Source organism: Stegostoma tigrinum, chromosome 23 (assembly GCF_030684315.1).
Source record: "Stegostoma tigrinum isolate sSteTig4 chromosome 23, sSteTig4.hap1, whole genome shotgun sequence".
Lineage (NCBI taxonomy): Eukaryota > Metazoa > Chordata > Chondrichthyes > Orectolobiformes > Stegostomatidae > Stegostoma > Stegostoma tigrinum.
Genome location: NC_081376.1, coordinates 44,108,341 through 44,120,368, shown reverse-complemented (window position 1 = coordinate 44,120,368; position 12,028 = coordinate 44,108,341). Strand labels below are relative to the sequence as shown.

General features: G+C 42.5%; 1 protein-coding gene across 4 annotated transcripts in view; it reads left to right on the top strand.

The window, feature by feature from the left end:
- Positions 1-4,223: 4,223 nt before the first annotated feature.
- usp7 (ubiquitin specific peptidase 7 (herpes virus-associated)) overlaps positions 4,224-12,028 on the top strand; it is a 105,213-nt gene continuing 97,408 nt past the window's right edge. For 3 of the 4 annotated variants that reach the window (XM_059654125.1, XM_059654128.1, XM_059654127.1), the window contains exon 1: positions 4,225-4,825. In XM_059654125.1, the coding sequence (XP_059510108.1) occupies positions 4,753-4,825 (73 nt within the window). In that variant the 5' untranslated portion in view covers positions 4,225-4,752. Of the gene's footprint in view, positions 4,826-12,028 lie in introns of all 4 variants that reach the window. The other variant, XM_059654126.1, reaches the window with a different exon arrangement.

Sequence of the window (12,028 nt, the reverse complement as noted above, 5' to 3'; positions counted from 1 at the left end):
GGGGTGTGTGGGATTAGGATTGTTTTTTTTAATCCATTCACGGGATGAGGCCATCGCTGGCTAGGCAACATTTATTGCCCATCCCTAACTGCCCAGAGGGCAGTTCAGAGTCAACCACATTGCAGTGGGCCTGGAGCACATGTAGGCCAGACCAGGTAAACATGGCAGTTTCCTTCCCTAAAGGGCCATTAATGAACCTGATGGGTTTTTCCCAACAATCGACAATAGATTCACGGTCATCATTAGATTCTTAATTCCAGACATTTATTGGATTCAAATTCCACCATCTGCTAAGGGGATTCAAACCTGGATCCCCATAACATTACTTGGGTCTCTGGATTAAAATCCACTGATATTACCACGAGGCCATCGTCTCCCAGTATTGAGCTTGATGATCAGCCTCCTGCTCCTGTCTTCTAAGTTTCCATGTAGTTCTGCTCCAACGTCTTGTGATCTCAGGCAAGGGCAACATTTAATACCAATCCCTCGTTTCCCTAGGAAGATGATGGGGGCTTTTTTGGTTGAGTCATGGAAGTCTGTGTGGAGACGAATGTTAAATACTCTCCACAGCAAATTTAATACAATAACAGCTTCAGAAGGCAGTTGGCCTTGCCAGAGTCACAGTCTGTCCACATCGGATTCCTTTAGAACAGAACATGAAGAAAACTTGATATTTTACACCCACAACCTCATGGCCACTTGCACAGGCACTAACATTTTAAAAATATTTCCAAACATACTTGCTTCATCCTGAATATTACATTCTCAAACTGCTGTGGTGGAATTTGAACATATTGTCCTCTGAATTCTTAGTCCATTCCCTTAATTTGTTTGATTCCAACAACATGACACTTCTGAAAAAAGGTATTCGTTCTTGTGATGTGGGTATCGCAAGCTTTGCCAGTATGTATTGCGTTCGCCTAATTTGCCTTTATTTGTCAGGGCATTGAGCATAGGAGGTCATGTTGCAGCTACTCATGACATTGGTTATGCCTCTCTTTGAATGCTATGTCCAATTCTAGTCTCCTGCTACAGGAAATCTCTTGTGAAACTTGAAATGGTTCAGAAAAGATTTATAAGCATATTGCCAGAGTCGGAGGGTTTGAGCTACAGGGATGCCTTATATAAGGTTATGAAATCGTGAGGGGCACAGATAAAATGAACAGTCTTTTCCCCAGGGTACAGATGTCCAAAACTAGTGGGCATAGGTTTGGGAAGGACTTAAAAAGGAACCAAGCAGCAAGTTTTTCACATAGAGGGTGGTGCGTGTATGGATGAGCTGACAGAAGAATTGTTGGAGGCTGGTGCAATTACAACATTTAAGAGGCATCCGGATGGGTACATGAATAGGAAGGGGTTAGAGCATTTTGGCCCAAATGCTGGTAAGTGGGCCTACTTTAATTTAGGATGTCTGGTCGGCATGGACGAAATGAACCAACGGGTCTGTTTCCATGCTGTACATTTCCGTGACACTAATTGCCTTAGTAATAGCAGTGAGATAATTTTTTGAGTTACTTTCGTCAATGCACTGGTAAAGAGTAGGTAGATATACCAATGGTGCTGGTGGGGAGGGAGTCCTTGCTTCAGCAGCACACAAACTAAAATTGGAAGCATAGAGAAGATTAGCACAGGCCCCGTGCAAATTCATGATTCATCTTTGAAATTCATTTTTGTTTTACTTTTGGAATTGTTCAGGGAGAAATGACAATGGCAGCATGTGGGGAGAGGGTGTAGGAATATAATATTGCTCAGCGAGCAGACAATTGTAACTGGGAGGTGTGTCAGCTCCATTTTTATTTGGTTATACATTTAAGGGACTTGAGTGTCGCTGGCTAGGCCAGCACTTATTGCCCATCTCTTGTCTAGGGGGGCCAGCTAAGAGTCAACCACACCTCTCTGGGTCTGGGGCCACTAGTTGGCCAGAATGGGTAAGGACAGTAGATTGAAGGGTGTTTGTGAACTAGATGGGTCTTTATAAGGATTGATGATAGCTGCCGTTACATTACCTTTTAATTCCAGATTTTTAACTGAATAGAGTCATATGTAGGCCAGTCAGGAAAAGCAGATTGCCTTCCATGAAGGTCATCATTAAACCCCATGGTTCTTAACAAAATTTGCCAATGTTCTCATTAGACCAGCTTTTAGTTCATTTTCTTCTTTATCTGGAAGTGCTAGATACTGCTTGGCCTGCTGTCTTCATCCAGCTCCACACTTTATCTTGGATTCTCCAGCATCTGCAGTTCCCATTATCTCTGATCACACACAGCAAATCAACCACGGTGTTTTTCATCACCGCTAAATGACTGAAAAAACAGAGTGTAGAGCTGGATGAACACAGCAGGCCAAGCAGCATCTTAGGAGCAGAAAAGCTGACGTTTCGGGCCTAGACCCTTCATCAGAAGTAGGCCCGAAACACCAGCTTTTCTGCTCCTAAGATGTTGCTTGGCCGATGTTCATCCAGCTCTACACTTTGTTATCTCAGATTCTCCAGCATCTGCAGTTCCTATCATCTCTGATACCATTAAATGACTTGTGTTTCCAATTTTTAAATTTATGTGCAGAGCCCATTGCTAGCATTTAAGTGCAGATTTTAAATTGAATTCAATCAAATCCATGTCACCAAAACATTCGCCTGGGCTTCTGGATTGCTAACCAGTGCATAGTCTAAAAATTAGGGCCAGAGCATTCAGGAGACAAATTAGGAGGCACTTTTGCACACAAAAGGGTATTAGGAGGTTTGGAACTCTCTTTCACAAACAACAATTGATGCCATGTCAGTTATTAATTTTAAATCTGAGACAGATAGATTTTCATTAAGCAAAGGTAGAAAGGGATATGGGGCAAAGGTAGAGAGACAGAATAAAAACAAAAATTGCCGGAGAAACTCATCTGTCTTATAAAATGTTGGTTAGGCCATAGACTGTACTGTGTGCTGTTCTGGATGTACACAACCAGAAAGGCATGATTGCACCTTAAAAAGTGCTGAGGAGATTCACCAGGATGTGGCCTGGAATGAAAAGTCTGTTGGAAGGAGAGGCTTGGATAGGTTGAGTTTGTTATGCTTGGAGCAGGAGAAGCTGAGGGAGGATCTAACTGAGGTACACAAAATTATGAAAAGCATAGTCAGAATGGATTATGAAAATCTTTTGCCCATGGCAGATGTGTATAAGACTGGAGAGCATAGGTTTAAGGTATGGAATGAGTGGTTTCATGAAGATCTAAAATCTTCAGACAGAGGGTGGTAGCAATACTGAATGTGTTGCCTGAGACAGTGGTTGAGGAAGGTGCTCTCGCAACATTTCAGAAACACTTGGATAAGCATTTAAAATGCCAGGACATAGTAGCTACCGGGCCCAGTGGGGGCCTATGGGATCAGTGTAGTTTGGTGTTTGTTGGTCGACATAGACTTGACTGTGTTTCCAAGCTGTATGACTCCACGGCTTCATGTCAGTTCTGATGAAGAATCATCTCGACTTAATACGTTAGCTGGCACTCTCTCCATGGATGCTGAATGAGCCACTGCGATCTCCAGCATTTGTTGTTTTCTGTGGTGACAAAGCAGAATTCACAATTCCAGTCCAGCGAACCTTCTTCACTGGAGAAGGTTAGCAGAGTAAGGCCACAGATCAGTCAGGATCTCACTGAGTGGTGGAGCAAGGGTTGAATGGGGTATTGCAGGGACAACCCCATACTGCCAGCCCGATACATACTTGGGAATGCTGGCGATGTGGTGGGTGGCCATGACGTCAGACGGCCCACCCCGCCTCCCCAAATCCCCGCCCATTTCCACAAGACCCGACCCGCCCCCACCATGCCCCGCCCCCTTCCTCCCCCAGTGCCGGTAAGTCGCGCCTGCGCGGTGCCGAACTGACATCTGCGTCGCGCCGCCATTTTCTCCACCGTGCGGAGCCAGCGGGACCGAGGAAAACGGAGGCCAGCGAGAGGCAGAGTCGGGGGAGGGTGGAAAGAAAAACAAGAGCGTAGAGAGGGAGAGTCAGAAAAAAAGCGAGGAGGAGGAGGAGGAGGAGGGTGGTGTAAACCGAAAGGAAACAGACAAGAGCCTGTGCAGCCCGAAGAAGTGAGGAGGAGGAGGACCACCGCTACCCGCCGTCTTGGGGCCCGGCGGCCGTCAGCCCCGCCACAGGGACGACAAGTCACAATCAGCCAAACACCCCGCCACCTCCTGCTCCCTCCCACCTCCCCATCCCCCTCCCCCCCACCCTCTCCTCCTTATTTCCCCCTCCCCATCCCTTACACACACACACACACACTAACACATACACACAAACATCCCCGGCGCCCATACATTTTTTTCCAAAAGTACAAAACTCGCCCTCCCGCCTCCCCTTTTCCACAGAATAAAAATCCGCTAATTTCATTTCTTTCCCCACTCCCTCCGTCCGCAGCCCCCCTCTTGTCCCTTCACCTCTCCCTCCCGCACCACCACCCCCATCCCCTCCAACTCAGCCACTCTTACCGGGGCAGCGGGGTGGAAGAAAAACCCAGCCGGCGAGGGGAAGAGGCGCTGGCTCTCCCCGCACCTTTCTCGGGGCAGGTCGAGGCGAGTTCCCCCTTTGCCGTGACAAACGGAGAGGGGGGAGGGAGCTTCGAGCGCAGCACTCGGCCGAGATTGGGCGCATAGCGAGCAAATACGTCCGGGTTTCCGTTCCTGCCAGCCGCGAGCCGTCCCTCACGTCGTCACAGCCGCCGGCCGCCGACGCCGCCAGGAGGGCCGAGGCCTTCTCCGAGACCATGAACCACTGCACCAAGCCGAGCGAGCAGAATGAACAGCACCTCAGCGAGCCCGAGGAGATGGAGATGGAAGGTAAGGCGAGACCGAGGCCTGGCGTGACGGAGAATCACAGGCTTTTCTCTACCCACCGCAACTCCAGCCCTTCCCCACTCCCCCGCCCCATCCCTTGAAATCCGCTTTAATTTTTTTTTCCGTCCCGATCGGCGGCCTTTTAACCCAGATATTTATGTGAGCAAAACGTAAAGTGACGGTTAGGCCTCGGGGCCGAGTGAGCGCGGGGTTTCTGAGCCTTCCCTCCCCCTCCTAATGGGAACCACGCGTAGGCCATAGGCGCCATGCTGCAGCCTCTCTGTGTTTAATCCAACTGGGCATTAAACCCCTGGCCATCCCCCATTAGCGTGTGCCTTTGCGTTCAGCCCATTAATTGCGGGAGAATATCCGAATTCACTTGGAGTATAAAAGCCCAACTGTTTTGCAGCCACCCAGCTTGACAGTCCCTTTTTATTCCTCACGTTTATTTATATTTGTATCCTTGTTTATTCTCCCCCTCACTCCATCTGCAAAACGCCATAAACGCACAAGGCCCGTTTTCTTGGAGGGATTCGGAGGTGATGGAGACTGGACTGCTGCAGTATTTGCTATATCATGCTGACATTTCTAAGCTATCTTATTTCATCTGCCCCCCGCCCATCGAGATCTTAGAACGATAGAGTATATTAATAAGCCTGTACTTAAGTGCCCCTTGAAGTGTGGTAGACTTATGCAATCAGAGGATATTTGCTTCAAGTTTTTTTATAATTTTTAATATGGTGCATTAAATTCAGTGAAAGCTCAAGCCGATTAAAACTAGATTTTGCCTATTGTGTAATTTGAGTTTTGCTCTCTAAAGTTTATACTTATTCATATTTGGCAATGAACGTTGATCACAAGTCTCAAAACTAGGTTGTATATATTTAAACCTGTCTCTCTCAATATGGAATTGACTGTTTATAAACAGTTCTCCAAGCTTCTTTGAGATCAAGTATATTAGGATCTTATTTTCCAAAGCCTAAAGTAAATCAATGTGAGTCATAAACACTAAGATCTGTTTTTTGTGCAATAATAAAGTAATCTTTTGCTTACTACTTCACTTCAATTTTTTTACCTCCAAAAAAATAGTGCAACAAACTATTCAGCCCCATTATGAGTAACTCTTCAATGGAGCTGGTTCTTAATTCTCATTTTCATGCTTTTTTTGTATTTTCTTTTCTCTCTTTTCCATTTTTATAACTGTCTCAGCAGCTGCTCTGTTATCTGGGGAAATGGTTTAATGCATCCTTCAATCATATGTATCCCAATCCTTAATGTATGCCTTTTTGTCACTTTTTCACAGGCCATTTGAAGCATCCATCCACTGGTGTAAAATTAAGATTGTATTCAGCCATTGCCACAAGTGTATGAAAATAAGCAGTTTTAGATTTGCAATTTACTTGGAATGGATGTTTGGTACTGTGTGCATCTGTGAATTGCTGTTATGACCCCGAATGTACTTTCCCAGAAATACCCAGTATTTCTGTGATATAGGTTGTGTCTACAAAACTGTGAGAAACAGTTGACAAGGTAATAAAACTAAGTATGTTGTCACTGGAAGTATTTCAAAATAAGTAAGAGCAGATAGTAATACAGCATCTTCTACCATCTTTAGACACCATAAAGCACTTTACGGCGAATGGAGTTTGAAATACTAGATCCTTCGTAATTTCAAAAGCAATCTGTGTGCGCGCACAGCGAGTTTCTGCAATTGGCAAAGTAATAATAACTACATAATCTGTTCCTAGAGATGTTTATTTATGATGTTTGACAACTAATGGCTCTCATCAACTCCAGTTTTATAATTTTCTTTTGATTTTTTGGTTGTATCTGTTGGTCATAAGTGTAAGGCCAAGTATCATACTGAGCCATATTGACCAGGAAGATCAAGTTGAGACCTGTTGGCCTCAATTGCTGTGTTGAATTTGTCTCCATCTGTAATCAGTGAGGGCTAAAGAAAACTGCATGTTTCCTCTTGGTCACTGTTTAGCAATAATTTGCTAGAATGTGTGCACAAAGAATTACCTCTTTGGCTGTGACAATAGATGACACCTAACACAGCACAGTGGCTAGCTCTGCCGCCTAACAGCGCCAGCTACTGGGGTTCAATTCCACCCTTGGGTGACTGTCTTTGTGGAATTTGCACATTCACCCCATGTGCTCTGGTTTCCTCCCACAGTCCAGCCAACTGCTGCCTAGGTGGATTGGCCATGCTAAATTGCCTGCAGTGTTCAAGGATATGTAGAACAGGTATATTAGCCATGGGAAATACAGGCTTATCGGAAAGAGGTAGGGAGCTGGGTATGTGTAGGATGCTGTTCAAAGATTCAGTCTGAACTTGTTGCACTGAAGGGCCTGTTTTGCCACTGTCAGGGTTCTATGATAACTCTGTTTTAAAGCAGCAATCAGAGCGTGAGTGCGGCTGCTAGTCTCAATTTTCGCATTTGAGTATCAGAGCACTATAGGAACTTGTCAGCACAGTTTCATGTTGCACTGATCATTAGTTCTCAGCGACAAATTAATGTGGCATGATGCTTTTTTCCAATGTCTACCAAGCACTTGTTTTGTTGCAAAGATACCTAATTTGGCTCCTTTGTTGGTCGTAAAATTTTAAGTTGTACATTGCAGTGCTGCTTGGTGCAGAAATTGCACAGGTAAGGCATTCTCTTGAGTCAAAACTGATGTTTAGGAACTCTTCAGTTGACTGTGCATTCCAGGTAGAAGTTCTACTGAATGTTATTTTTCCCTTCTCCTTTTCCCCCAAACCTAACTGATTCAAGTGAGCTTGTGGCCCTGTTTTATTGGGAATGGCAATTCCAATTTTGTTGGTCTGCCTTGGTAGTTTAACATCCCAGCATATTGAAAGGCAAATGAGCAGGAATAAGAAGATATTACTTGACCTCCAAGTGCAGTGAATTTGACACATTGAATGCATGTTATAATTTTATTTAATGTGTAAGGAGAGGACTTTTTTTTTGCTAGTGTTACTTGGGGTGACAAATTGCATCACTGGCACAATTTGTCCTTAAAGTCTGAAGATTTAGTGTTTAAGTGTAGTGCTCAGAATGTGGGATTTAGGAATAATTGTTGAGGTGGCACACTGTTTCAAAATCACGGGTTTGAGGGATAGATTAAATTGCTTGCCTCCTCAACCAAAACAAAAGCATATTTTTACTCTGATCTTGGGTGCTGATGTTGACTGAAGATAGGAAATGGTTATGTGACAGGTTTCATCACGAGTGCTTGCATGCAGTCTTATTTCCCTCACTGATGACATGTTATATCATCTTTGGGCAGATAGTTCATGAAATTATAAAATCATATTGAAATATTCTTAAAGCATTTTGATCATTGGTAATAGTTAACCTGCAGTTTGTTAAAAAAAAAACATTTCAAAAGCTTTCTACCTCTGGTTTTACTAAAACCTGTGTTATTTTGTAATCTTGTCTACCCCATTTAGTAAGCTGTTGAGTTACACTGATTGTGTACAGCCTTTGTCTTGGGTCTATGGTAAAGCTTCGTTCCAGAGCTTGGAATGTATAATGTAGGCTGACACTTCACTGCAGCACTTCCTCAGTGTTGCACTGGAAAAGATGCAGGCTTTCACAAAAATTTAAACCTAGGTAGTGTTTATTGTCTCAGGTGCAGATGAATACTGCTCCATGGCAGTATTGATCACCCCATCACCACTAAAATTAATAACTAGTCATAACTGATTTGCTGTTTTAGGGACCTTACTGTGAGCATATTGACAGCCACTTTACTTAAACTCCAAAAGCGCTTCATGGGCTGTAAAGCCCTTGAGGCTGTTTTGAGGTTATGGTTTAGACCCAAGTCTTTTTATTTTAAATAATTTTCCAGCACAGCTTAGATGGTACTTTAAGCAGTTAGGATTGAAAACATCTTATAAACTTCCGTATCTTTAACTTTCCTGTTGGGGATATATCATTTGCTTCTTAAACATAGTTAAAGCACAGTGGTTTTACTGTCTTTCTTTCCATGTTAAGTTTGTTTTCAGTTCATTCTTTATGTCCATTGTCACTATTCCTGGAGTCATGCAGTATAAAAGCAGTGATGTTATGGTGAGTCTTGATCATGCACTGCTTTGGCTTCAGCTGCAATATTCTGTCCAATCTTGAAGAATCCTACGCTTTGGGAATGTTGGTCAGCCATTGGAGAGAGTGCAGAAGAATGATAAAGGTGCCTGAGATGAAAGACGTGGGGTGCAGATTTGACAAGCTGGAGGTAGAGAAGGTGAGAGGGGATTTGTCAGAGGTACTCAAAAGTAGGAGTCCATACTGTAGCTGAAAAAACTATTTGGTAGAATGGGACTTAACCAGAGGACAGCATTTTGGAGTGAATACAAAAAGAAATGCCTATATTTAGCTTCAGCTTTGAGCATTAATTCATTGTGGGAGAGCAGTGGGCAAATCCAAGTGGCAGGTGCTGTAATCTCTGTCTACATTATACATTTTATTTTGAAGGTCATAGAAAGTCAAATGTGATGGAAAATGTTTGACAGCCTCCTTGAGTGCTGTAACCATTTTATTCACATTTTCTTGGCATGTTTGCTTTGTTCCCATGCTTTTTGTACATGATTTTCCTCTCATCACTTTCTTTGTTTCTCACTTTGGGCTTCAGACTTATTACTTCGTTGACTTAATACATTTTACATGTTAGTTTGAAGCCCAGACATGCAGCAAAGGCTATATGCCACTCTTGAAGAGAGTAGACCAGGGCCAGAAGATACTGTGTTTCCATCTGTGAGGATTATGATAAAGATAGCAGCTGGAGTAGAGGATTAGCAAAAGTGCTGCTTCGCATTGTTTCGGTGGGCCTACCTGCAGTGGGGCAACAATGTCTGAACCTGAAACTCCCATAGTTGTGTGAGTTGGGGAGAGGGACAGGAGCAGAATATGCGGGTTGACCCTAAGTCATGGCACAACCCAGCTGATGGAGTGATATGTTGGAAATCGTTTTTTCCCACAATGTTACCTGTGGTTTTGTATGTGGTTAGCATGGTTCACTGTTGGAAAGCTGATTCGTCCACACTAAGTACAAGCTATCATGAACAAAAGGTAATATTATAGGCTTATTCCCATATTTTAAAAGTATTAAAAGGAAGCCTTTTATGTGCGCACATAAAGATCCAGTTTTGTTTTTAAAATGAAGTTGCCACAACTTGGAGATTATAATTCGCTTCATTTTACAGTAAAATTGAAATTAAATTTACACCTTATTGGATAATTGTGCTGTTTTGAATGTGCATTGCATATTTATGTTCTCCATTTTTTAAAGTGCACGTTATTAAATTTAATGCTTGCAGTTCAAAGATAGTATTACGGGAGCTTTTCACGGAACTGTCCAAGATTATTTATCAGGCAGTGTTGGTGAAAATTGCTGAGTTTTGGGGTTTGTGCCACAAGTTTATGTGTATATGATCACAAATCTAATCTGGAGGTTACGGTAAAATTAATACACTTGATACAATAACTGCCAAAGTTCGGCTTCAGCTATGGTTATTCATTCAGTGGTTGCAAGCCAGTAGACAAGTCCAGTTGCAGGTGCTATGACCTGTATTTTGCCTTGTGAGGCATAATATAGAATTGGTGGAAAGTCAAATGGAGTTTTATTTTAAAAAAGTTGAATCTTTGTTTTGACCTTAACTTTGTTTGAAAATTTTGCAGCATTAAACATTAACAAGAGAATTTGGCGCAGATTCCTGTTCCTTTTAACTGTGAGAATGTAATTCCTTTTTTCAGGTTTTTGCCGAGGTGATTTTCACCTCTTTCGCTTTTCCTCTGACTGCTCATGTTGAATCTTTTTATAGTTGCAAGGAAATTCTGACTTTATAAACATGTTTAATATTGTTAAATGGTTGAATGTTGGCATGAACTGAATATGATAAATCTTCATGTTCAAATGGTAGGTTGGTAATACGTAGTGCACTGCATGCAAGTCTGCCGTGACATGTTAGCGCTATGGAGAGACCATCTTGCTGTAAAGCTGATGTTTTTAAAAAAAAGTCTTCAAAGCCAAATTCAGCAAAAGGGTATATTCCATGGAGTATCTGATGTAGGCATTGTTTTAAATTGTCTTTATTACACAATAGCAGTGGAAGAGCATTACAAAGCTGGTTTTCTAGTTTGCATTAAATTGTCAGTCTAATGTGTGCAAGTTCATTTTCTCTGCTCAGAAATTGTTCATAACGTTAGGTTTATGCATCAGAATAGGCGAGCTCTATTTTTGCATTTTTATGTTACTTCACGTTTATACCTGTATAGCCATTGTGGCAGCGCAGCCTATTGACCTTTTTTGAAGAAACCTGTAAAGAAGGGCTAAGGGAAACACTGGTGTAGGTTGCCTTGTTTTTTGTACACTAAAAACTGCATATACCTAGCGTAGCTAGTTTGGGTCAGTCATTTATGAAGTTACTGGCAGAGAGCCAAATACGTCAGAGTACACCTGTGGCCATTTGTTGTGAAGTGTGCATATCTTCATTAGGTCAAGTGTATGCATGCTTTATCTGAAGAAAATATGCTGAAAATTGTATCTTATTTTGTTCTTGATAATGTAGTAACCTATCAGTCCATACAATGAGAAGAGTGAAATGTTATCTTTTATGTTTGTTACGAATCCTAACTGATGGGAATACTGGACAAGTCAGATTCCAGGTTGAAATATGGCTCATAAGGTACTAACTCGTCTTTTTCTTAAAACCGCAGAGGTCAGTTACAGCATACATTCACAACACCCAACCAGTAAGCTTAGAATATATTTCTTAAATGAATAAAGATGTTGTAATAGTAATTGTTGTTGTCAAGGTAATTGTTGTCCATGTTTGCCACTCGCTGTCTTCTATCTTGCATTGACTCCTTCAGTTTTCTTGTCTAAGCCAAAAGGCGATACAACTTTTGTTTCCTGTTCAGCTCTTATTGAATTGAATAGTTTTGTTCAGTTGGGATAGGATTAGAATTGCTGAGCCAGAATGTTGAGTTCTGTTTGTAAGATACAAGATCTGCTTGTGCTTGGCCTCCAGTGTCCCATGAAAGAAACACGGCAAGATTCTGGTTCGTTTCTCAAATCCTTCTAATGGCCTTGTGATATAATTCTATGTGAATGGCCTTTTGCAGAGCACACTCTGCTTTCCCTTTCGTTACCTGTTCCTGTATGGTTACTACAAAAGTTTCTTGCCTGTACTGTCTG